This window comes from Catharus ustulatus, chromosome 26 (assembly GCF_009819885.2).
Source record: "Catharus ustulatus isolate bCatUst1 chromosome 26, bCatUst1.pri.v2, whole genome shotgun sequence".
Taxonomy (NCBI): domain Eukaryota; kingdom Metazoa; phylum Chordata; class Aves; order Passeriformes; family Turdidae; genus Catharus; species Catharus ustulatus.
The window spans coordinates 4,330,758-4,357,887 of record NC_046246.1 but is presented as its reverse complement, the minus strand read 5'-3'; the positions used below and the strand labels follow the sequence as shown (position 1 = coordinate 4,357,887).

At 42.7% G+C, this 27,130-nt stretch overlaps 1 protein-coding gene across 8 annotated transcripts in view; it reads left to right on the top strand.

Annotated features, from left to right (window-relative positions):
• The first annotated feature begins 4,913 nt into the window (after positions 1-4,913).
• LOC117007477 (zinc finger MYM-type protein 4-like) overlaps positions 4,914-27,130 on the top strand; it is a 40,841-nt gene continuing 18,624 nt past the window's right edge. For 2 of the 8 annotated variants that reach the window (XM_033080688.2, XM_033080690.2), the window contains exons 1-9: positions 4,915-5,058; positions 16,447-16,489; positions 16,875-17,402; positions 18,945-19,012; positions 19,579-19,749; positions 22,426-22,504; positions 23,219-23,471; positions 25,261-25,435; positions 26,412-26,624. In XM_033080688.2, the coding sequence (XP_032936579.1) occupies positions 5,017-5,058; positions 16,447-16,489; positions 16,875-17,402; positions 18,945-19,012; positions 19,579-19,749; positions 22,426-22,504; positions 23,219-23,471; positions 25,261-25,435; positions 26,412-26,624 (1,572 nt within the window). In that variant the 5' untranslated portion in view covers positions 4,915-5,016. Of the gene's footprint in view, positions 5,059-16,446; positions 16,490-16,874; positions 17,403-18,944; positions 19,013-19,578; positions 19,750-22,425; positions 22,505-23,218; positions 23,472-25,260; positions 25,436-26,411; positions 26,625-27,130 lie in introns of those variants that run through there. The other 6 variants (XM_033080687.2, XM_033080692.2, XM_033080693.2 and 3 more) reach the window with 6 other exon arrangements.

The window sequence follows — 27,130 nt, the reverse complement described above, 5'->3', positions numbered from 1 at the left end:
TGGTGTGCAAAAATTGCTGTTTGGCATATTTGGAAAACAAAGCCTGTGTTATTGAGACTTAAAAAGAGGATGCAAAATAGATTTATAATTATTGTAATTAGAATAAAAACATGATTGCACTGAACTTAAATCCTGGTCCAAATTTCATACAGATGCATAAACCATTCAAACAGAAATTAACTTCATAATTAATATTGGATCCTTTCTATTACAAAAAAGCATTATTAATTATTGATGATGCTTGTGCTTTCCTGAGCTGTTTCCATCTTTTCCTCTCCAGTTCATGGGGTGCTGGGTTAATGCAGCATGTACAAAGAAATCACTCAGAGGTGTGTAAGTTACTCCACACTCCTGCACGCAGGAGAACCTGCTCCTGGATGTTCTTATCAAGCAGAATACAGAGGAGCATTTGTTTGCATGAGCAGAGCTAGAATATTCTCTTTAGAGTTCAGCTTCCTCCTTTCATCCCACCCACCACCAGACACTTCCTGACATTTCTCCTGCAGGCAGAGCAAGGCAACTGCCTTTTTCTTTTTTTTCTTTTTTTTTTTTCCTTTTTCAACGGCTGCTCCTTCAGTTGTCTGTGGGTGGTGGGGGAAGGGGACGTTATCTCAACAGCAAACACAGCCAGAGCAAGTCTGGGAATGAGGGGGAGTTTCAGGATGGAAATAGGCCCCTGCCAGCCCTCCTGCATCTGTGTCTCTATGACTAAGCACTCGCTTTTTAAAACTTGGCTTTTCTCTTTCCCTGATCCTTGTTGTTTCCAAGCCTCCTGTTCCCCTTTGTCCTGGCAGCTCCTGACATCACCAGCGCCAGGGAAACGCAAATCCCACCCAGCACGAGGAGGGACAAAGCCAGAGCAGCCCCTGAGCTGGGACACAAACCCACGTCCTCACTGCCCCCAGGTCTCCCCTGTCTGCTCAGGGCCTGAGAGGAGATGCCACTGCAATTGTTTTTCCATTGAAATATTCCCTGTTTTTCTTACAGCATTACAGCCCTGCCTTGGAAGAGTCTGCAGTACAAGAACACCTAAAATTAAGAGGTGCCCACAGTTTTGCCCATCTCTGGGACAGAAGAGGCCACTGGCTGCTCATGTCCACATCCCTGCTCAGTTGATGACAACAACAAGGACAAAGTGCCCAAAACACCACATGGTTTAGTGGTGAATGTGGTGGTGGTGCTCTGCTGATGGCTGGATTTGGTGATCTTAGAGGTCTTTCCCAACATTAACAATTTAATGATTGTAGGTACAACATTTGCATCAGCCATATTTTCCTCTGTCCATCTCCCGAAGCTGTCCTGTTTGGATGCTCAGTGGAAAGGAAACAACATTATTTGTTGTTAATTATTTGTGTTTGGCCCAAAACACACAGCAGGGCTGTTCCACCTGCAGCTGGAATTCTCTGCAGAGACCCCACGTTGGAGCAGAGGCAGGAGTGCCCAGCCCAAAGCCTGGCAGGTTTGCAGGAGTGGCCAGCCCCACTCTGTACAGCTGGCAGGTTTTCTGGGTGATCTATATTCAGCTGTGCGTGCCCGTGGGGATGTGCAAAGATCATTCATCCAGTTCACTGAACTGCAGCCTGCATGTGGAGGGGGTTTTGTGGTTCCTTTTTAAATGTCACTGGTTTAAAGAGGAATAGTCTCATGCAGGATTGTGCAGCAGATTGGAATATAGACACTCCAGGGGTGAATTAAAAAGCAATTCAAAAACAATAGTGTGGAACAATCTTATCTTTTCCCTGCCTTATCCAGGCATTTATCTTGGTCTGTTCTGCCAGAGTCATCCCCACATTATGTACATATTCTGCAGTGTCTTTTTTAGTCATTAGTACATAGACAGTTCATGCAGAATCACAGAATCATGGAATGGTTTGGGTTGGAAGGGACCTTAAAGATCATCTTGTTCCAAACCCTGTCATGGGCAGGGACACTTCCACTATCCCAGGCTGCTCCAAGCCCCATCCAACCTGGCCTTGGACACTTCCAGGGATGGGGCAAACACAGCTGCTCTGGGCTCCTGTGAACACACAGAGCCCCTGTTCCTTCACAGGGAACAATTCCTTCCAAATATCCCATCTAACCCTGCCCTCTGGCAGTGGGCAGTCATTTCCCCTTGCCTGTCACTCCAAGCCCTTGGGAACAGTCTCTCTCCATCTTCCCTGTTCACTGGAAGGCCACAATCAAGTCTTCCCAAAGCTCAGCCAGCAACACCCAAGAGTCAAAGTGTCTGAACAAGCTGAAGAATGTCCTGCTCTGGTTCCAACACCCTGCAGAGGTGTTGGATGTCTCAGACCACACCAGGTCGATCTGGCTTTAAATCTGGCTCTCACTGTCACCCTCTTGTCTGTCCACTGTAGCAGCAGCCTCAGCAAACCTGCAGCAGGCAGAGATTTCAACAGCACGTGGCTGATTTATGATCTGCGGTAGTGACATGATCTAGTTCTCACAGAATATTTCATACAGTGCTCTGAAAGAATTTTCTGTTGGATGTTGAAAATTCAGATACTTCCATCACTCCCTGATTTACTTAGGAGAATCACACAATGACACAAGGATGTGTGTTTCCATTAAAATTCTTAAACAAGTTCATTTTATACCATACAATGGAAATCCACAATGTAAAAGAAGTGACAGTAGTTTTGTCATGCCACTGGAGTTCTTGTGGTATTTGAGGTTACCCTGAGTGGCTGAGCATTTGGCACTGGGATGACATGAGAACAGAGGTTTAGTCAACACAAAAACACCCACAATTTCTAAACTTCAGCCTGAAAACAAGAAGGCAGCCTCTGCAAAGCCTCAGAAACCAGAGGGCAAAAAGAAAAAGCGAGTTTATTTTCCCAAATATCTTAATTTCTAAACCAAACTCTAAACTTTTAAAGGTTTTCTTCATACTTGAATTTCTTATACTTTCATTAAGTTAATAAATATTTATTCTTCATTATATTCATTATGTAGCAAATTTATTTCTCTCTTTTCTGTTTTCCTAGAAAATCCCACTGAGAAATCTGCATTTTTAGCTGCTCCACATGCTCCTGGAACACCTGCATGTTCACAGTGAATTTTGTGCACAACACCTGGGGAACTCTGACAAGTGCAGCCCTATATTGAGATTATATTAAAATTTCTAACTATTAAAAAAATTAAATATAAATCCGTATTAAATTTTTATTGTTATTGTATTTTGTCCACAATAAAAAAGATTAAATTATTAATTATTTTCATTTGTAGCTATCTAAAGATAAAATTACCTTTTAAAATTACTATAAAATATCAGGCTCACAGTTCACATATAACATCTTTTGCCATTAAAAAACCCCAAATTCTTTGAGAAATTTCACAAAACAACTCATCAACTAGAATTATTTTAGACTTCAGGATAAGGATTATTTTCATTTAGACTTGAGGATGAGGATTATTGCATAAATGAAAAGCATTAATTATTAAATTATCACATTAATTATCTCTCTGTCCTTGGAGTGCTATGATTTCTAAGAGAGACCTGATAGGATTTCCTAAATGAATTCCAATATTCTGTATCCAGCATTTCAGGCCAGCTGAAGGACAGTGTTTATATAAGGATCACTTCAGTCACCACTGAAATGCAGCTGCAATTCAGCACCAGCCTATAATTGTGCAAATCAGATAAACTGGGAAGTGGAGATTTCCTTTAAGACCAAGTTTTAATTAGCAGATAGATTATTTAATTGTTAAAGAGACGGGAACACAATGTCCTTATCAACTTCTGGGTGCTAGCAATGTCTGATACTGCTCACAACAAAAAAACCTCAATAATCTGTATCTCACACGTGGTTTCAAAGGTTTTCTTAACAAACCATCAGTGTTCCTTGGCTACATATTACACAGTTCTCTTTTAATTAGTGTTCTATCTTCTACTGGTTAAGGATTCTCTTGCTTCTCACACTAATTAGTGCCACGCTCAGTGTTTCTCTTCCTCTGGGTTCGTGGTTTCTTGGGTCAGTGGTCCATGAGTTGGTGGTTGTGATTTCCCCCTGCCAGAATTACCTTTCACAATTGCCAGGTTGGGTTTATCAGTTCATTGCTCATCTTGGCAGTCCTTTGTGGCCCATCAGTTGTGCATCTCCTGCATCCACCAGCATTGGCACATCCTTTTCCCCAGGCTTTGTTAAACTCCCTCTGGGTCTGAGACCATGAAGCATGTCCAGGCCTAAACCTTAACAAGGCAACGCTTCCAACAATAACTTGTTTCTCAAAACCTGGGCACCACTTAGAGCTTGTGAGCTGCTAATTGTTTCACGGATTAAACCTCCCTTCTTGTTGCCAAGGCTTGAAAGCACACACTCATCAAACATCACAGAACATCATTAAGAAAATTTCTACATATTCCACATTTTGCGACAGTACCAACAAACGTCAAATTCAATTTAAAAGTTACTTAATTAATTCAAAATGAATTAATTCACGAATGACGGAGCAGAGGTGTAAGCAGCAGAACAGGTGAGGCGGGCACCAGGAGGGCGAGAGGCCATGAGGGCGGCGCTGTGGCCTGGCCGGGCCCTCACCCCGGCGGCGCCTGAGGAGCCAGGAGACCACCGACCACCACCTGCCGCCACCGCGCCAGCGCAGCAGCCACACCGCGAGCTCCCCGCCCCCGTGCCGCCGCCGGGAGCCCCGTGAGGGCGGCGGAGCCTCCGGGCCGCTCCCGCCGCGGGATCCCGGCGCGTCCCCCCCGCCCCGGGGGCACCCCCGACCCCGCCGGGCTCCCGCCGCGCCTGCGCGAGCGCGCGCAAGCGCGGGGCGCATGCGCGGAGCGGCCGCGCGCTGGGCTGGTCGGGGCAGCTCCGGGAGCAGCGGCCGCGGCCTGGCGGGTCCGAGCCCCCCCCGCCGCTCTCGGGGAGCCGCCGGGCCCCCCCTCAGCCCCGCCCGCCGCGCCGCGGAGCCCCCCGGAGCCGCCACTCCCCGGAGCGCGGGGGAGGCTGAGAGGGAGTGACCCCCGGCCCCTCGCCCCGGGCTGGGACAGCTGAGGGGGGGCGCAACATGGCGGAGGCCAAGGAGGAGGGGCCCGGCCCCCGCGGCAGGGTGAGTGGGGGGCGCGGGGGGCGCGGGTGGGGGCGGGATGCGGCGGGCGAGGCGCGGCCCCGCCGGGGGTCCCGGGGGCACCGAGCCCGCACGAGCTGCCCGGCCCCAGACCGGCAGCGCTGCCCCTCCGGCCTCGGGGCCCTTCAGCTTCCCCTGCCCCAGGGCAGTGTCTGAGCATCATCGCCACGAGCCGCTTGGCATCACTTAAATAATAAACTTGCAGCTAACCAGGAGCTGTCGTCACCGTCCGTCTCCTTGTGTGAAGCACGATGTCCTTGCTGCTCCTCTTGATTTCAGTTGTCCATGTCAGGCCAGAGTGAGTTAAGATGGCAGTTCTTGGGTGCTCAAGCTGTAATCGTTGAGTGATTTCCATTAGCCATGGCCATCCCAGGACTTGGCTGGAACCCTTGTGTGAATTCCATTAGCCATGGCCATCCCAAGACTTGGCTGGAACCCTTGTGTGACTTCTGTTAGCCATGGCCATCCCAGGACTTGGCTGGAACCCTTGTGTGACTTCTGTTAGCCATGGCCATCCCAGGACTTGGCTGGAACCCTTGTGTGAATTCCATTAGCCATGCCCCTGCCAGGACTTGGCTGGAACCCTTGTGCCAGTACCTTTAGCCATGAACATCCCAGCTCTTGCTCCTTTGTTGTCACAACTTGAGCCATCATTGTCACCCCTTGGTCTGTAAGCACACTGTCCATTCCCATCTATTTGGCATCACAGAATCATTAACGTTGGAAAACATCTCTGAGGTGATCAAGTCCAACTTCACTTGAAGAATTGCTTCATCTCTAAACCAGTGGAAGGATCTTTGTGGCCAACACTTTGTAGCTGTGAAAGAACCGTGGGTGAATATTTTAAGCAGTGCTGAAAATAATCTTACCATGAGTCCAGTCCTCTTTCTTGCACACATGTAGCATTTCGTTGAAAGGTTTGTGTCAGGAATGAGGTTTAAATCATGTTTGTGCTTGTGTGGAGGAGTCCATAGCCCACAGTAAGACTGAGCTGTCCCTTTTCCCAAAGATGAAAAAGCATTCCCATTCTCCAGCCTTGGGAAAGACGAAAGCTGAGGCTCAAGTTTTCCGTTGGTGCTTGGGAGAGAAGTTTAACTGCTGAATTTGTATCAGGGCACTTGAAACTTGTGATAACAGTGAAACTAATTGTTGATGAACATTGAAACTAATTGTTACCAAAGAGAACATGGCCTCCCAGGGTCTCGCTGGGTGAGTTGTGTAGATGTCTGACTACTCTGCTGTTAGGGAATGAACATCATCTGTGAATTTCTTAGACCTATGTCTTTCAAACACTTTATAGGCTCCAGCAATTCTGTGGAATTGCTCATAGACAGTTCATAAACATGCAGGTCTTTGGGGGAATCAAATATTGGCTAGTTACAAGAAATGTGAAGGGAAATGGCTGCATGTAGGATAGTAATTTGAGAAATCCTGAATTAAACTTCATTGCCAGTGATTGAAATGTTAGTGGACATAAGGAAACACTTTCACACTGTGAGGACAGTCAGGTGTTGGAGCAGGTTGCTCAGAGGTCATGCAGTCCATCCTGGTGTCTCTTGTTACTTCATGCTCATTGTCTTGACATGCTCCATTTATCTGTAGAGTTAAGTGGTGTCACCTGCAGAAAAAGAGAATGTTGCCTTTTTTCTTCCCAACTTGTCAGTTTTCTACTGAGGAATTACAAATATCATCAGGTCAGTATCATCTTCATTGGTCTTGGGAAAAATTATTTCTCTCTCCGTTGGCTGATTATTCCCTGGGCACCAAGTCTGGACATCTCTATCAGTTGTTGCTCCACATGTCCCTGTAGGTTATGGAAAGCTTCCCTTGCTGTTGGCAGTGACAAGGTTCTCTGCTCCTGCTGAAGCAGAGGACTTCAGTAAAATTCAGGAGTGATCCAGGAAAGTGGTGTTGCCCTGGGCAAGTAAGTCAGGAAGGAGGAAACACAACTTGCTTGAGGCACCATCCCAAAGGTTTTATGCCAGGATGTTCTTGGGGAGAAGTGAATCCTGGGCTGCTCCAAAAGCTGATGGAGCCTGTGAGGAGTGAGATTAGCAGACAGTAAATCCAGCACACAGAGATCTCCTAATAATTAATGAGGTCATGGAAGACCTGCATATCCCAGTTCTCTTCCCCATCGTGGCCCAGTTCCCATTCTACAGGAGGTCATGATTTTGGATTCTTCCAAGTCTTGTGCCTAAGGCATAACAAGCATTTCTTATAAAAATTATTTTCCTTTGTGTGGAGAAAATAAGGAGTAATTTAATGATTTCTTCAGACAGGAGCTTAGCAGTTGGTGGTGTTTTCAGAATTGTTCTTTTCAGTATTAGAATCTCTGCAATTATTCCAGAAGCACATACACTGAAGCTGGCGTGTTGCAAATCCCATGGATAAGCAGTCACCATCTTTTAACTCAATCCATGAACGAACAACAAACTAAAGAATAAAGTTTTTGCCAGTCTAAGACTGACAGAAGTTTATCTAATTTGATTTTAATAGATTTTAGTAAGTTTTTATTGTAAATTGTTTTAGAGCAAGTTAATTTCTGCCTTAAATTAAACGTTGTCTATGCTAAGTAAAACATTTGCTGCATAAGATCAGTATTAACTTGAAAGGTATCTGCTAGTATGTTTGTGTAGTTTGTAAAAATATTTATGGAAATTCAACTTGAATCTGTGTGTAATATTATTGTTGTGAACAGTTAATTGTTTTGACTGGAATGTTAATTTATTTACAACAGTTGTCTATAACCCCTTGGACTAGACAAGGCAGTTTGGCCTGTACTGAAATTTGATACTTGGGCTGTTGGAAATTAATGTGGTGTGAACAGATGAACACTTGGGTGTCCACATAAATAAGACAGGTGTTTGCAAAAGATTTTTAATTTTGTATGACAGTAATTAAAAATTGAAGATCTTCTCATTTATAAAGTTTTGTTGCTGAATTACTCCAGAATGGTACAAAGATGACAAAAATGGTTCTCTGCCATGGCTTGTTCACCTCTCAAAGGATGTTTTAATGTCATAATCTTTAAATTCTCTTTCCAAAAATGAGCATAATGAATCCCAGGCATTTAGGTTAAGACTTCTCACATTGTGTAAAATACAGAAAGTTAAATCAGCTCTTCGTGCCCAACTCAAGGCCTTTTGCATCTTCAGGATTGTGGAATTTAATTCTGAAGTCACTCACAATGTTTTTGAAGTGGTTATCTCAACTCTTTTCTCATTAGGAGTTGGACTTGGATGGTCTTTAAGGTCCCTTCCAACCCAAACCTTGCTGTGATTCTACAATCAATGACTCTTGTACCCCATCATTCCTTGCAGAATGCCTTTCCTAAGTCAGTCTTGTAGGAAATTTTCTGTCATGAACTTGCAGGTTTTGTGTCAATGGCTGCCTCAGTTGAGATTATTTCCATCATCCATTCATGAATGTGGTAAAGTTGCTCGTAACACTTGTTCTCTGGGATCCTCTAAACTCTTCAAAAGAAGGTTTCTGCAGCAGAGAATAGTTCAGTGAGGACATGGCAGCAGAACTAGAGCTTCTCACAGTGTCCATCCTTTTAGCCTGTGTTCTGCCTCTAGTGCCATTCTCTTTTCCTCTGGAAGTGCTCCTCAGAAATTCCAAGGGAAATAAAAAGTTTAAGAAACTGTAACTTGCTTTACCAAACTGGTATTGATCTGAAAAATTTGTGATCTATTTGTCCTTGCTGTAAATACTGATTGAAGAATGATGGTAATATATTTAATTTTGGTTACCATGTTTCCTACTGCTTTAGATAAATTTGTTTAATTTTAGAATTAGCTTGAAGTATTATAGGGGTTACCTCTTCATTAGATGGTTTTAAAGTAAGTTGTGTCTAATGCCTTTGAATTTTTAGTAAAAAATGTATGATAACCAACTGTTTCATAACTAAAGTTTAATACATCAAGGTTTTGGTGACAAAGACAAGATTTAAATTCTGCATTTGGTCCTTTTCCCATCTGATAGCTGATCCACAGTCTCAGGGCACGATAAATTGCTGCTGCCAGAATTCCTTAATTTCCTTTGGAAAGAAAGGAAACCTCAAGCATTAGCCTAATAAACTAATGTTTAGTTGTCTAAATTTAGGTGAGAAGGACTTGAAACATAATTAGCACAACTATACAGAGTTATTCCCACAGGAGACGTTTTGGAGTACTTCCCTTTTTATTATTATTTTTTTAATAACTTATTTGTGTACTTCTGTGAATCTTGATCTTTCTTAAAAGAGTTGAAAGTACATGAAAAGATTTAATCTGTATTGAAATTCATCTTTAAATGGTGCTGTTTGCTCAGAAAGCTTTATGAAGTACAGTTAACACAGGCTGTTAACAGGATTTTATTGTCTTTAATCGTGCTAAAGGCAAAAAGGAAGCCAGAGTTAGGAAGGTACCTTAAAGAATGAAGCAGATATTTTTTCTCTATAAGGATGGAAATACTGAACTAGAATTGGATGTACATCCAGGCTCTCCCATTTGCACCATCAGTTGCTGTTGGCACTGAGCTCCCAGGAGAGGGGAAAGGACTTGCAGAACCTGGTGGGGCTGAGCCCAGTCACCAGTGTGGGGCTGGGAGCACAAACCAGCCTGGGCAGGAGATGGTCCTGCTGTGTTTGTCAAGCAAAAAAGTGCTACAGTTGTAAATTTTCCCTGTTTGTGCACAAAACCACCTTGTGGTTTCTTAATTGAGGACAGACAAGCAGAGAACTCCAGGTTCAAACAGTTCACTCTCTTTAAAAATTTATTTACGGTAGGTTTGGTTTGTTTTTTCTCCTCTTAGTAACATGGCTAGTAGCAACTAATTACTAACATAGTTAATCATCTTTTTGGAAGAGACGATGAGAACTCTTCCTGAGGTTCTAGTGCTGCTGCTCCACCCTGGATTGTCACCCTTGGTACTTCTTAGTTGTATTCCATGGACTGACTTTCCCTAAACAACACCATGATGGCCCTCTCTTAATGAGCTGTTCAACTTCTGAGCTAAATGGAATGAAGGAGATTCCATGCTCTGCAGAACATAATCTTCTCACTAGCCATACTTCTGAAAGCTTTGGTCAAAAGCACACATTTGACATCTGGGCAGTGCTGGTCTGCTTGTGGAATAAACTCAAATATGTAAGTGTACTGAAAGGCTTGGTTTGGAGTAAGTAACTGTTGAGCATCACAGCATAAACATGTGTATTGTGACACAGACCCTGTTCTGGTATTGGGGATTTTTACATCCTTGTAATTTCCATTTAGTTTGCATGCCTTGTGCTGTGAGAAACTGGAATTATTTTTATTTCAGTTCATTTAGAACCTTAGTGTAACCAAAGTCCCAGCCTTAGTGGTTGTTTGTGTCTTACCAGCAGCAGAGAAGTTCAGCACAGAGCCAGAGGTGAGGTTTTGAGGGAATAAGTTCTTTGTTTGGAAACAAATCTTTCTTGTGGATGTTTTGGTTTATTTACTTGCTGTGTGGTTTGTGTCTGTGTGTGTTTCTTAATTGCAAAGCCCAAAGCACATCAAAATCTGGTGTATTTGTGAAGACCATTGTGAGGAAGTTTGTTCTTAATAACAAGTAATAGGAAGAAATTCTTCCCTTTGAGGGTGGTGAAGCCCTGGCACAGATTTGAAAGACAGGTGTCTACTAAGAAAGGCAGGAGCCTCTCCTTGAAATGGAGAATGTAAACCCCCTCCCTCCAAATTCTTATAATTTTAAAATTAAGGGGGTTAAGGCGAAGATATGGAAATTAGGAATAACAGTTCTTTACTAGGGAAATTAAAATAGAAATACAGCACTACAAAGAACAAACCCAAGCCCTGCCAGAGTCAGAATCCAAGCTGACAGCCGTCAGTCAGGCAGGGTGTTGGCAGCAGTCCCATCCCATGGTGGCTGCATCCTCCTGCAGTGACAGATGTGGCTCAGTTGGAGCAGTGCTCCTGTACAAGGTGCAGTTTCCTCCCAAGCTCCAGTGGTGATGTGGAAGGGTCTGGTTTTCCTTTGGAATCCAATGGAAAAAGGGCTCCTTTGGTGTTCAAAGTCTCAGTTTTTATCTGGGTAGGAAATGTTTGGCTCCTCTCCTGGCTGGAGCATCTCCCCATGGGATGATGGAATTTTATCAGCCATGCCCTGGGACTCAGTGGCCATGAACAGGAGAGATCTCCTGGAGGGAGGATGGGCTGTGAAAAGATAAAGAACACTGCCCCAGCTGGTTTAACAGCTGGCCATTAACAGGAGATATCCCACAGAGATCAGGATCACTGCCCCAGCTGGTTTAACAGCTGGTGATAGAACACAAACTTTTGGTCACATCCTGTATTGCAAGCTGAGACAGTTGGACAGGGCTTGGAGCAACCTGGGATAGTGGGAGGTGTCCCTGCCCATGGCAGGGGGTGGAACAGGGTGGGCTTTAAGGTCCCTTCCAACCCAAAGCAGTTTGAGATTCTGTGATTGCAAGGTGAAACCATCCCATTTGGAGCTGCTTCACTCTCAAATCCATGATTTTTTTTGGGTGAATAGGAGAAGGGCTTGAAGGGTTTTTGTCAGAAAAAAATAAGGCTCTCTTTGACTTCTGTATGTTTGACAAATTAATTTTGCCCCCATATATGTTGGTTACAGCATACAGGTTGTGTGTGTGTGTTGGTTGGATGTGGAAACTATAAGGTTTATTTGGAATTGGCCTGTGAATATTCCAAAAGCTCAGGAATATCAGAAAAGCCTGGTGACAGAAAGGGAGGATAAACTTCCATGCTGAGCTGCTCTCTGTGATTTCTGGTGAATCATCCAGAATCCTTAAAATGCAGAAATGAAAGGGGAGCAGCACGTGCCTAAATCTTCTCTCCTCGCACTTAAAAATTGAAGATGTGTAAGTGAGATGCAAACAAAAACTGTATTTCTTGTACAGAATATAGAGAGCCACAAGCAGCTGGAAAATGCCTGCTTTTTTATATGTACTGGAGCTTGTTCGCGATTTACCTTTAAAAATTCCCATCACCATCTCCAGTTGAAATTAAAACCAATCTTTTCAAGTGTTCAGCGTGGCTCAGGGAAGCTCAGAGACAGGCACCCTGGTGAGCTGGGGATGTCACTGTCCCCAGAAGGGCTCCGGGTGGGGGTCCTGGAGCCGGCCAGGGGGGGCTCTGCCGGCTCAGGGGGGCTCTGCCTGCCCAGCCGCGCTCGGCTCTATGGCTGTGACCCCGCCAGGTTCTCTTCCTGCCGCAGCCTTTCTTTTCCTGTGGCAGGTGTGTGCAGCAGCCTGGCTCTTTGTTAGCCTGTGTCTCCCCTCCCCAGGTGCTCCGGAGGTAGGAATGCGTGGGGCTGGCCGTGTTTGGGTGGGGAGCAGCTCCGGCAGGAGCCGCTGTGTGATTCTGGTTGTGCCCTGCAGATCTGTGCTGGCGGAGGTGCAGCACGGCTGGCTGCATCCCTGCCAGGGCTGGGTCATGTGGGAAAGGTCAGGGGCTGCTTCCTGAGCTCATCCCACCTGCCTCAAGAAGAACAATTGACATTTCAATTCCTCCTTATTTTCTTTTTTTTTTTTGCGTGTGTTTCAAACAGCGTCTTGTCAATTGAATGAATTCTGGAGTGCAGGTTATGCTGTCATAGGAAACTACAGGCAAACTGAGAATCATCTCTGACTGGTTTTAATTGCAGTTCTCTTAACATCTGCTTCCTTTCCACAGTTTGCTTATGGGTATGTTAAAATCTAGGCTCAGTCTTCAGAAGCTTACTAGAAAAACGTGTCTGTGTGTGTGAAGTACTTACACTCTTGTTTATTTTTAGTGGAATTTTGCATACAAAGCAATACTTTAGCCACAGGCAGTTTCTCTCTTTATATTGCACAAAAATAATCTATGAACTGTTTGATTTATGGATGCCATGGCAATGTTGAACACCGTTAAGGTATGGATCAGCTTTTTAGTTATTTCAAATTAGCACATTGTACTGAAGTGTAAATTTGTGTCCTTCTGTCCCCTGCTCCCAGCAAAGGCAGGTTAGTGCTGAGGCTGTCACACTGCTCCTTAGAGTCTCATGTACTTCTATAAAAATACAGTATATCTGGTGAAATTATTTTGTTTTAATAAAAGCAATGCTGTCTTTATTTATAGAGTAGTTAATTTTAAGCAAGTCACATTGCTTTCAGAAATTCCTCATTGTTTTGTCACCATTTCTGTATTCTTGTTTCATTTCATTCATTCATTTATTTGTTTTTTTACAGCCTGAGTAGGCAGAGCACTACTTTGTGTGCAGTGCTAGCTAATGAGGCAGTCACTAAGAAGAATATAGCTTAAAACATTGAATTTCACTAATACCAAACTCAAACTGTTCTGTATTAAACTCTTACAGAGTTAAATGATTAAAAACTCTAAGAATTATTATTCTCTGGTAAATATTGGTCAAGGTGATTTAATGAAGGCGTTTTAGAATATTGTATTATTGAGTTTTGTTTTACAGCTGCAAGTGTGATTGAGGACTGAGTTGAACAGTTGAAGCCTCAGTATTTGAACAGAAAACTCTCTGTTGCTAAATTTCCTTTTGTAGTTACCAAGGACTTAGTGTGGGGTGTTGAGGTACCTCTCTCCTTAGATCTGGCAAAAGTGACCCAGAGAAATGCCATCAGTTCCACGTTTGCCCCTCAAGTACTTTTGCTTCACTTCTCACTAAATCTTAAAAAATCTGAGCAGAAGAAATAAAGGGAATTAGTGGTGATGCTGGCTAATGAAAGGAGGAAGCACGAGGACTGAAGAGAGGGAATTGTCTTGCAGAACTGTAATAGAATGATACAGAAATAGTAAATTGGGCATTGCTGTTCACATTTCTGTGTGATCCAAGACCCTAATCCCAATTAGAAGCTAACATACATGATTGATTAAAGTGATACATTTTTGTAACTGGTGATATACAAAATTTCCTCCTGAGATGGCATTAAACAAGACTGTAATGACATTGAGGAAGGGACTAGAAGTTTATAACTGAGAGAATAATCCACATTAATGCAGGAAAAAAAAAAAAGCTCTAATTTCAGGGGCAGTCCAGTTATAGATTTATAAATGAGTAATTTGTTTGGGGTATATATATTTATGTGTGTGTAGATACATATGTGTACACACACACAATCATCCAAGCACTTTCCCTGGTTTTCTCCCTTTGGATTTACACTATGTGGGAGTTCTGATGCTGTTCACAGTCAGAAACTAGATGGAGGCTTAGATAAGGCTGCTGGTATTGTCAGATGCTGGAGTTCCTGGTTTATAAATATTTCCAGGGAAAGCTTTTGACCACAGACACAAATCTTCCTCTGTATTCGAAAATCTTTTGGAAGAAGAAGATATCCAAGTTAATCTCTTCTTTTCTTAGCCTCACAAAATAATGAGTAAAGAAACAAAACAGGGTTGTTTTTTTCCCTAGGATGACCTTGTGTTTGGATTCTCTCCAGGTAGATTGTAAATGTTTTCCAGCTTCTCCATAATATTTCTGGGAGTCCCTCATGCTCTTGCAGGTGGCCCCTTGTGCTGACTTGTCAGTTAGTGTTTCTTTGAATGAAACAATTAGAGAGATCCACACTGCAAAATGTATCCCTTGCTAAAGCCAACGTTCCTGGGGTTGTCAGCTGTTGGCCAAGAATTTGTTACCAGGAGAAGAATTACCAGGGCTTGGATGTGTAAGGCAACCAGGGTTGTGTAGGACCTGGAACACTTTCCAGCTACTCTGGGTCCCAAAAGAATTTAGGAACTACTTTGATACAAGTCTACTCTGGGAAAAGGATGAGCTCATGCTTCATATCAACTGAAAACTCTCTTCATTCCACCATCAAATTCTGTTGTGACATTTTTGGAGAGGATAGCGAATTCTTGACAGGAAGCAAAAAGCATCAAAAAAGGTCAGAGTAGAGTCAAGGACTCTGGGCTATTGTTTTTGCCTCCCAAAACGTTATGCTCTGTTATTATTATCAAATGGTAACAAGTTCCTTTCCATGTTCTTCTCTAAAAGCAGGCCACCCCTGCTGTCCCTGTGCTCAGCAGCTTGTGTGAGCACTTAATGTATCCAGTATTTATGGGGATTAGTTTTACACCTGTGTAAACTTAGTTGGCTGTGAATGGGCTTCTAGGTCAACATTAAACTTCCATCTCCCAGACACTCCTGAGATCACAACAGCAGGAACAGAGCTCAGGCCTTGCAAACCTTCCTGACAGGTGTTTCCTTACTCTTTCCCTGTATATAATTACATGGAGGAGATTTGCATCAGCCCTGTGGAACTGTAACCTTTTTTTGCTTTGTTTTGGTTCTGTGTTTCACTTTTCTAGCCTCAAGTGTCTGCTCAGAGAAACTGGAAAGTTCTGGTGCAGTATCCAAGTGACTTGATACCATGCTGGACAGGTCCTCACTATTCCATGTGTGTCCAATTAAGCTGAAGGAGCTACCTTGTCTTTGCAGACCTGCCAGTGGTATTGGAAAGGGACTTCTTGCCATCAAATAACCTCTGGGACAGTCTGTTGTCATCCTTTCCTAGAGCTGGCTGCTACCAAACTGATAGCACCCATCACAGTCCTGAGAAACATCGGATTTATCAACTAAATGACTTGAGTTAAATGAAATTAGGGCTCATCCCTTTGCTATCAAATCCCATTACTTTCCCTAAGATGGCTTAAGAATTGCAGTGTGAGCAGGATCTACCAGGAAAGAAGTGTAGAGCTGGCAATACAGAGAAAGAAGAGAGGGCTTGAATTGCTGTTATCTGTTGGACAGAAAAGAAAGCTGCTAATGAGTTGGACATTCTGAAAGAAACTTTAATTATCCTTCTCCAGGCATCATCCAAGCATGCCAGCAACTTCAACATCTGTCAGAGAATATTTAATGCAGACAGATGTTTGTGCAGCACTCAGCATCTGGTTCTTCTGTGCTTACACTCACATTGACTTGCTGTGTTGGGAAGTTCAGCATTCCATTTCCCTGTTCCTGGAAAGGGGACATTCCCTGTCAGAGAGGTGAAACCCTTGGATCTGTGCAGCCCTGGGAGCTGCCCATGCTCCTGGTTTGCATTTATGATGTTCAGAGGGAATGAAGGCTCGTAGAGCATCAGGGCAGAATCTGTGGCCTTGACCTGGTACTGGTATCCCAGGTAAAAAATTGACATTCCCTTCCCTCTCCTCTGGGAAGCAACACTATTTCTAAATTTTCCTTGTGTGCCTTTTCTATGTATTCTGAACTCATTAGAGTTAGTGTGGCTTCTCAGTGATGTAACACTCTTAATTCATAGAAATTTACTTGGGTTAAGGAAGGAAGGAGGATCCTTCTGCTTGGTTTTCAGCAGATACTTTTTAGCAAAGTACGTGGCAGCTGACCAAGACAATGACACAGTGCTTTCCTTTTTTACAGTTTGAAGATAAATCTGATGCGGTATTTGATATTTCAGAAAAATGTAAGTATTTCTATTTATTCTCTAATGTCATAGTTTCACAAAGCCTTTCTTGGAAGTGTCATTGCTGCTGAACAAGACTGTCTTGCCCTCATCCCAGCCCTTCCTGCTCATTCCCTCCTGCATAGCCTTCTCTACAAGTGCTACAAGTGAGGTGAATGGAAATTAATGTTTTTTCTTTCTTTGGTTAGTTTTACTCAGTTCTGCTTCAGAGTGGTGAGGGGGACTGAACCATTTCTATGTCAGCAATATTTCCACAGTAATGTTGGCCTGAGAAGGCTGAGCTTATTCAAGGAATTGCAGCATCAGCCAGATTAGGACACTCACCTTTGTTCCACATGAAGTTAGTCCATTTTCTGACTGTTCACTGGGATTTTTTTCTCCCTAGGTGGTGAAATTCTGGATGCAGAGATGGCTGAGGATGCTGACCAGAACTTAACGCCCGTCCTCGACAGCTTGTCTTACGGAGTAGCGAATCGAGCAGGACCTGAAAATTCACTGCAGGGTGATGATCATGATTATTTTCTGAACTCTGGGGATCTTGCAGGCATACCTGTTGTTGGGAGTGACAACGAAGATGATCAGAATTTCACTCCAAAAGACACTCTTTCTTCAGCAATTCATGATGAAGATCATCTGGAAGAGGGCAAGAGAGTTCCAGATCATGAACTGGACAGTGAAAAAGAAATTCAGGTTCAGAATGCAATCCAGAAGGATCTCACTTCCCCCTTTGAGCAGGGCCCTGTATTTAAATCACTCCGAAAAGATTTTAGCGTAACGCGAGATAATGGCAAAGAGACTTTTTCAGCAAAGGACAAAAATAGAGAAGGACATTTTCAAGATAATGAAAAACGTTTGGAAAAAAACCCTAAAGCTATGGATTCTAGATTGAAAAGCAGTTTTCTTGACAAAGCAGGTAACTGTTGACATCATAGACCTGGCTGCCCAGCAAAGAGGAAGAGAGAACTAGAGAGAAATCAGCAGTAGGGCTAGTTAGTAAAAACATCACCTTGTTGAAGAGAGCAGGCAGAGCTGTGTGTAGGGAGCATTTTATGAAGAACCCTGAAATCCAATGAACTCTGTGTTAGGAGGAAGATTTGCAAAGGGCTTGACAGTGTCAGGGTGGTCTCATCCACCACAGCTTGTTACAGAGCCTCAACATATCCTTTGTTGTTGTGGTTTCCTAAACCAAGCTGGATGACAATTCAAGCTTCCTTTTGGTTTTTTCTCACTGTTTTTTACAGATCAAGGGACTTCTTAAAAGAAAAGGTGATGAAGTTTAGGTGAGGTGATGAAGTTTAGGTGAAGTTGATAGCCAGAAAAGATTTTTTGAGTGAAGCACCAATTCTTCACTAATGCCTAGGCTTTTAAAGCAGAGTGGATTTGGTAGTATCAGGGAAAGGCTTGCTAGAAAGGAGTTAGTGTCTGCAGGAACTAAGCCAGAATATAGCTTGAAATCTGCTTTTCCCTGGAGGCTGCTCCCCTTCTTCCTCAAATACTTGTCTTGGACTTCAGCCAACATGGAGAGAACCAAAGATGCCTAAAATCCCTTTCTCATTTGACAGTTACCATAATCTTGCTGCCCACACACTTATTTTTGACTTCCCAAGCTCTGAAAGTTACAGCAGAACAGTGAATGAAGGAGTTAAGAATAACCAAGCAGGAACACAGGATTTAATCTCATTCAGCAGGGGGAGGGTGAGCCAGCATGTGAGGGATGCTTGTTCTCATTCACAGCTTACAGTTGAGGTTTAAACTTTACATGTTCAGCAACAGCATCTTAGAATCAATGCTTCAGGTGGCACCAGTGATAGAGAAGCAATAAAATACTTTTAAAAATAAAGAAAAATTACAGATGGATCTCTACTTTTACCTTCAGTTAGAAGTGAAAGAAAGAATATTTCTGTACATAAGATGTATTTCAGAAAACTGTAAATATCTACAATTAAGAGATCAGATAAAGTAGTCAGTATTAAAATAAGAATGATAAATGTTCATGGTAGCATCCAGTATCGAGGCAAATCCAAAGGTTTTAAATGATACATTCTAAAAAAGCAGAAGATGTTATTTCCTGAGAAGAGGGGAAAAGGCAAAAGATCAGAACAGCAAAGAAAAAGCTGGAAGATGTTGCTCTGAAAAGTATTTCCTGATTTAAATGTCAAAACAGGAGAGTTCAGAACCTGCTGGGGTGTGGAAAATTCTGAATGAACAATTTGCGTTGGAAGTTTGCAACTATTTTGCTGGAATGGGAAAATAACGATCCAATAGAATAATTAAAAAATAATCAATTCTCTTTAGGGATTACCACCTTACCTGCAGGGAGGAGAAAGGGAGCAGGTTAAAGTGGTGAGGTGCTGTCAGACACTGGGGTTGGGGAGCAGGATGAGACTCTGATAGTTTTAAAGGAAATGCATTGGAACCTGTATTCATTTCTATTTAATGTATATGTTTTCCTCAGTTCATAATCAAGTAGAAGAAACATTACGGACGCAGTTAGTGCCACAAACTCCAGAAACTAACTTCAGGGTAAGCTATAGATCTTTCAACCACTTTTGCAAGTGCAGCGATATGCTGGAATAATTCAAAATACGTATTTTGTATTTGAGTGTAAATTTGAGTGTTAAGGAAACTGATCTTCTGACTCTTAGGCATCTTTGCTACTTAAACAGTCCATATAATTTTGTAAAATTTTCCTGACCCTCTGTTTGGATTGAGGATTCTTTCGGTAGCCACTTTCCTGTTCAGCATGGTTGGAGTGACCGGTGAGCCGAACCTACAGCTGGATGCATCCACCTGACCTGCTGCCTTTTTTCCACATGAGCCAGGGAACAGCTGTATCCACAGGAGACACTCCCAAACAACCAACTTACAGAGCTGGGTGTCTTCTGCTTTGGCCACAGGAGTGGAAAGCATTGGGGGTGGGATGAGAGAGGGGGCTGCAGGGAGGTTGAGGCAGCAGCTGCTGCCCAGCATTTCTCCCACCTTGGCAGGACCCAAATCTCTTGGTCTGCAGCACAAACTCCCCTTGGCAGCAGCCCAACTCCTCATGGCAGATGCAGGAGGGTGAATTCTTTTTCATATTATTGTTTCAGGAGTCTAGCTACCTATTTTCTAGTAAGGAATCTATTGGACAAGAGCTGGGGAATTCCTTTGCACCAAATATTAGAATTAAGAAGGAGCCTTTGGATGACGAATATGCTAAAGCTATGGCCCCACAGCAGGGACTGTTAGACAAAATTAAAGATGAACCTGTTATTTCTGAGGTAAGTTTCCCATTGCATTTCTCATTTTGGTCTGACAGCTGACCGCTTAAGCTGAACATAAATTCAGCAGTTTATTTGGTTTGTTGACCGAAATTTAACTTGAAGAACATAGTTTAGTAGAAGGATTTTTCCCTCTTACACTACTATGAAACCTACCCCCCTTTCAACTTTTTGATGTCTTGTTACCTTGTCTCTGAAAGTGTTTTTCTTTTCAGTTAGAAACAAAGCCAGGTGCTCTAAACTAAGTGCTGTAACTAAATCTGTGGCAACATAAATACTTTATCTAACTAGGAAATAAACTGTAAATCACATTTTGTTAAATAATTTAAGAGTAGACATAATTAGAGATATAAATTAAAACAGTGCTGTTGCTGCTACTCCCTTCTTAAAAGTTACCTTTGCAAACACAGTAGTTTGTTCTTGTTTTAAATTAACACTTAAAGGTCTTAGCAAAATATTTAAGTACCTACACATCAGTGAAGTCAATTTAAGTATTAAGTGTTAAAGTGACTTTCTCATTCAACACTGACACTTTTTATGGTGATACAGGAAAAATTCATTAATTGTCACCTGGAGAAGGTCTGACCTATGGATTGAGCAGTGCTGGGGCCAGGATTGCTGAGCTGCAGCCAATCTCTGTGCCACTGGTTTGCTGTGTGACACCAGGGAAATGAGCTGTGCTGCAATTCCTGTCTGCTCACTGCTCATATCTGGCTTATCTGTCAGACTTTTTATGTTCAAGGTGTGCAAAACTTCCCAAAGTGATGCATCCCTTTGCACTGACATGGAAGTGTTGGTGTTCCTGTGCAGGTGTTCGTTTTTAGCATCAGTCTTTGTCCTCTGCTCTCTGGGTCTGTCTTCTCAGCACTTCCTCTTCTTTTCCCGTAATACCCTCAATTTAATAAGTAAAATATTTGCAACTTCAGATTTTACTGTCCTTCTGATGTGTTCAGTCTCTGTGGGATTGTTTGGGTTTATTTTTCCTTGAACCTATAGAATGTCAAACCACGTGTAGATTAGTTAAATCTGTCTCTTCTTTTGTCCTCCCAAGATGGCATCTGCTGTGTGGATTTGTGTGGAATGCAAGGCGAGATGTCTGTGGTTATCAAAGATCATATTAATAAGTAAAAATGAAGACTTGAAGAATTTAAATGTCAAAATATCGTATGGTTCAAAATATTCCTTCCTGGAGTAAAATCCTGTGATTATCAACTCTGCCTGATACTGGAAAAGTAGGAGAACTGAGTTAATTTTGTTTTGCTTTAGATTGGAATTACTATGGGGGGGATTTTATTGATTTTTTAAAAATATATTTCCTGAAAGATAAGAGCATTTCTTGCTGTAACCAGTAGTTGGAGCTGAAGGTTTTTGGCTTTCAGCACTGTTATGCTGCTGTTAAACTGCTTGATCATGCACAGTTGATGTCAGGATTTGCCTCCATTTCTTTTCCTACTCTTGCTTAAGGATACAATTGCAGTTAAAATGCTTTAAAAACTGTATGTCTGCAAATTATTAATTTTTAAATAATAATGGTGAAAATGGTGCTTAAGAATCTCATCATAGCATGCCCATACCCAGCTTAGAGCTTCTCTACCTGAGATTTGATTGTTCCAGTCTGATGGTTCACATGATCAAGAAATACCACTGCCTGTCTCCTGGGAAACATGTTGAGAAATAGTTTGGTTGTCTAGTATAGAAACTTCCAATTTTCCCACAGGAGTGAGAGGAGTGCTCAGTTTGAGCACGTGCTCAGTGGAGGTTGTTGTGGGATTTTGGGAGCTGGCAGAAGCTGGGGGAGCATCTCACTGCCACTGGGAAGGGAGAGCTTCCTTTTGCTCAGGGATTCTGAATTGGTTTCCCTGGCAGCCAGGCAGCAGCAGTGCATTTAGCTCAGTCATAACATGACATCATGCCTCACTACTCCCAAATGACTGTAAGTAGGCTAAATCTTATCATCTCTGTAGTTCCAAGAGATTATGCTGTTCAGCCTATTAAGATTTACATGTGGAGTGTTCCAAGCTGCTTTCTGGCTCAGATTTCCAGGGAGAGCAGGGGCAGAAAGCGTGGTGTCAGTGTGAATAGCTGCTGGGGACTAAGCCAGTCATTTATAGCATGTCAGCTATTCCACCAGCAGCTGTCCAGGGCTTTTCTCAGCCCCTACCAAATGTGAGGTGATTCCCTTTGTGCTGGAGCTGGGACTGTGATGGTCTGGCCCTGCTGGTGCCAGCCTTGGTCTGCTGCAAAGCTTCAAGGCTGCTCCAAGGTCCTGACTGCTGGTTAATACAGATTACTCCCCAGCTTTATTTCATTGCTATCCTCCTTTATGTGAAGATAAAACTTCTTTCCCAGAGTAGTGGCACTTCCAGCTGGAAAGTTTGAATGGAAAGCAGGGATTTCCTTAAGCTTTGGCAGAATTCTGAGGTGTCTTGGAGTGCAGCTGGAGAGGGGGATGCACCAGGCAGCCCCACCTGTCCATTTGTGCCCCCCCAGATGTGGTTTGCTGTGGAGCTCTGAGCAGGAGCTGTGTGTGGTGCTCACTTGTCACCCAGCCTTTGGAGCAGGTTTAGGACACCCACTCTTCCCTGAGGTTCAATGCAGCATTGTGAAAGAATGGAATCATGTAACCTGTTATTACATGTGTGTATTTGTTCTTCTTTTCCTTTCCCTTTGTTTCAGGAGTACGGCCAACAGCCAAAATCTCAGGAAGGGGAGCTAAAAATCAGTGCTGTATTTTCAGTCAGTGGCAGTCCTCTTGGTAAGGAATAAGAAAGGCTAATTTCACTTAAATCTGTAAAATGTGTCACCTTTGCAAATAGTCTTGCAGGTCACTCTGCATTTCGTTTGCTGTGTCTGATCCCAGTAGGAATGAAGAACTAGTTTGGTTTAGAGAGAATGAAATTGAGATTATAAAATAATTATGGTTTTGAGGCATAGAAGAATTGAATGTGAAATGCATAGGAGAGCTGAATATGTTAAATAGTCTTAAGCTGAAGGAGGGCAGGTTTAGATTAGGTCTTAGAAAACAATTGTTGCCTGTGAGGGTGGAGAGGCCCTGGCACAGATTGCCCAGAGCAGTTGTGGCTGCTCCCTCCTCCTTGGAAGTGTCCAAGGCCAGGTTGGGCACTGGGGTTTGGAGCAACCTGGGATAGTGGAAGGTGGCTCTGCCTATGGCAGGGGCTGGAATGGGATGATCTCTAAAGTCCCTTCCCACCTAAACCATTCTATGATTCCATGAAATGGGTATTAAAAGCGCATTCTCCATCTTCAGAGTAGTTATAAAAATCTGCTATGCAGAAAACCAGCACAGGGCATGTATTTGTGGAGAGTTCATCTGCTATTTGATTCTCCTCTAGACCCTGACAACCCAAATAAAGCCATGAGCCTTGTGCTCTCCCCTGCACATCAGTGCATTCTGTGTAATAGATCTGTAACACTTACTCTGTGTTTTCTCTGTGTGTTTTTTTTTTAGTTCCACAGCTGTCATCAGGTTTCCAGCCTGCTGTGGCATCCTCTGGCATGAGTAAAATGCTACCCTCAGTTCCAAGCACAGCTGTTCGGGTTTCCTGTTCTGGCTGTAAAAAAATCCTGCAGAAGGGACAAACTGCCTACCAGAGGAAAGGCTCAACCCAGCTCTTCTGCTCCACACTGTGCCTCACTGGATACACCATTCCAGCTTCTCGCCCACCAGCTTCTACCAAGAAAACCTGCTCAAGCTGCTCAAAGTAGGACAGTGCTTTCATTTTTTTTCTGCTAATAATTGATATTCCAGCAGATAATGAAAGGCTTTTCTTGTGCTCCTCGCTGTGTCGGTAGCGCTGCTCCTCTTATGCTTCACTTCAGAACTTGGTGGCTGATTCTGTTCCTTGTTAATTGGTCTGTCTGCTTGCAGTCCCATTTCCTTAATTGGCTTTTACATACACATAGATTTAAAAGCCACTGTGGTGCAGAATGCATCTTCTCTTTTTTTGATTTAAATGAGCCAAATATGAAAAACTGTATTTCACAAGGTCTCGCATCTTCCTGCCATCTCAAAATGTCATTGCACTCTCAAAACTACTAACAAGAGTAGATTTTCAGAGAGTATTTTATGCATTATTTCTTCTAGAGAAAAAGAGATTTGTGAATCCCTAAAATAAAGTAAAACATTTGAGTAAGTTAACAGATTCAAGGCAGAATATTTCCTTAGATTTTAAAACAAAATTAACTTTTAATTTAAGCTCCATTGTGATTTTCAAACTATATCACTGCTGCTTTCTTAACATGTAGACACATTAAATTTAATAAGAATTTAACTTTTTAGGTAATGGGAGTTTCAGCACCCAAATCAGTTACTTTCTGCCTAGGCCCAGACTGGAAAGGTGAAGCTGGGCTTTTTTGAGCCTATTTGGACAAAATAATTTAGAGAATATCTAAATTTTCTACAGTCCTGCTGGATATACAGTCACAAATCTTCAGCTTTAAAAACATTTTTATTGTTATATTTTTTTTGTTCGTTTGTATTATGTCCAAATTAGCAAAATTGTAACTGGCTCTAAAATGTCATTGCTATGCATTCACTCCAGGTAAAGAATATCCAGGCTGATTGTGCTACAGTCTGTTTATAGAGAATTGTTCATATCTATTATTTTTACTTATGAAAGTTACTTTACCAGAGGAATGCTGCTTTGTGCATCATTACTTCAACAACAAATTTATTACTTCAATTTTTTTTTCACAAGGCCAACTGAACTTAAACTTGAGGCTTCAATTAATTATTCTTTTCGCTTGCTGCCTTAGTGTGAAAAGGCCTTGTAACAAAGTTTAAAAGTCTTGGCTGTAATTTATATTTATTCTGTTAAAAAATGGATTATATCTGACAGGACAAGTGAGAAGGAGGCATCCTTCCAAGCAAGGAGCTTATATAAGAATTTTCTCCCAGTTTTCTGACTTCAGGACTTTGAAACTTTTCTGTGAAGGACTGTTTTGAAAGAGGGAAGAAATAAGGAGAAAATTCAGTGTGTTAAATCCAGCAACAAATAAACAAAATTCTGGATGGGAGATAAGAAAGTTTAAAAACTCATCAGACCATGGTGGACTGAACTAATGGTGATTTGAAATTGTGGACTTTCATTTTTCGCTTTTTCCCTACCCCCTTATTTGCTACAAGGAATTATTCAATATATCCTGCTTTGTAAATTTTTTGTTAATAAAGATTGTGCAACACAGTTACTTTCTCCAAGTTCCTTTAGAAAATATTCAGTGCTAGAGCTTTTTATTGGTCAGGTACATAGGTATAAAAGTCTAGGTACAAAATGTTTTACAAAATACCTACTTAAGAATTGTACTTCTTTCTTGTTTTCCTAATAGGAAAGCAAAAATTAAGTCAGAGACTTAGCAAAAAATAAAGGTTTAAATGAAATGGATCCACCCTCTCCTGGAGAATGTTTAGTCTCCAGAATAAGCAAGAACAGCAAGTTAACATGAAACCAACATTAATCCTTTACCTCTGTGTTTGTTTTTCTTTTTCCATAGAGAAATTCTAAATCCAAAGGATGTAATCACTGCCCAGTTTGACAACACAGACTCCAGTAAGGATTTCTGCAGCCAATCTTGTCTGTCCACATATGAACTGAAAAGGAAACCCATTGTCACTATCCACACCAACAGCATTTCCAGCAAGTGCAGCATGTGCCAGAAGAATGCAGTGGTAATTGCCAGTTTCCTCATTTGAATTTCTCTAGCTCAGCACAACTTGCTGGCTCAGAGATGATACATACAGTAATTTCACGATTATAAGCTGCACCATTTTGACTAAAACTTCGGTCCACACCCGGAAGTGCGGCTTATAATCAGGTGCAGCCAAAATATTGTCCTAGTTTGGAGGACAGGTGTCTGCTGGGAAAGGCAGGAGCTTCTCTTTGAAATGGAGAATGTAAACCCCCTCCCTACAATTATTTTAATTTTGAAATCAAGGGGCTCTCAGGCAAAGATATGGGAATAGGAATAACAGTTCTTTACTAGGGAAATTAAAATAGAAATACAGCACTACAAAGAACAAACCCAAGCCCTGCCAGAGTCAGAATCCAAGCTGACAGCCGTCAGTCAGGCAGGGTGTTGGCAGCAGTCCCATCCCATGGTGGCTGCATCCTCCTGCAGTGACAGATGTGGCTCAGCTGGAGCAGTGCTCCTGTACAAGGTGCAGTTCCCTCCCAAGCTCCAGTGGTGATGTGGAGCAATCCCGTTTCCCTCTGGAGTCCAGTGGAGAAAGGGCTCCCTTAGTGTCCCAAAACCTCTGTTTTTATCTTGGTAAGAAATGTTGGGCTCTTCCCCCTGGCTGGAGCAACTCCCAATGGGATGCAGTAATTTTATCAGTCCCACAGTGGGACTCAATGGCCATGAGCAGAAAATGACTGGCTGGAGGAAGGATGGGTTGTGAAAAGATAAAGAACACTGCCCCAGCTGGTTTCAATGGATGCCCATTAGCAGAATATCTCCCACAGAGATCAGGATCAGTGCCCCCACCCTCAACAGATGGTGATAGAACATATACCTTTTATCACACCCTGTATTGGAACCCAAGACAGTTGCCAACACTTGGACATGCGGCTTATAATCAGGTGCAGCTTATAATCGTGAAATTACTGTATTCTTTCGCTCTTTGCTATCTATTCCTTTTCTTCCAGATCAGGCATGAGGTGAATTACCAGAACGTGGTGCACAAGCTCTGCAGTGATGCCTGCTTCTCCCAGTTCCGCTCAGCCAACAACCTGACCATGAACTGCTGTGAATATTGTGGAGGATACTGCTACAGTGGCTCTGGCCAGTGTCATGTGCTGCAGATAGAGGGACAGTCCAAAAAGTTCTGCAGTTCCGTATGTGTGACAGCTTTCAAGCAGGTATACATGTGATGGGACAAGGGGGAATGGATTCCCACTGCCAGATGGGATATTGGGAAGGAATTGTTCCCTATAAGGGTGGGGAGATCCTGGCACAGGTTGCCCAGAGAAGCTGTGGTTGCCCCATCCCTGGAAGTGTCCAAGGCCAGGTTGGATGGGGCTTGGAGCAATCTGGGATAGTGGAAGTGTCCCTGCCCATGGCAGGGAGTGGGACAGGATGGGCTTTAAGATCCCTTCCAACCCAAAACATTCTGGGATTCCATGAATCTGTATTTGGAGAAAATACTAAAAAGAGAATCCAACTAATTGTTATTAGATTTTTGGTATTTTAAGAAACACCCAGTTTACTGGTTGATAATTTCAGTTACTGTATTGGTCTAAGGTAACTGCTTTGATCATTTCAAGAATAACAGAATCGTAAAGGTTGGAAAAGCCCTCCAAGATCATCAAGTCCAACCTTCAACCAAATGCCCCAATGCCCACTTAACCATATCCCAAAGGGTCAA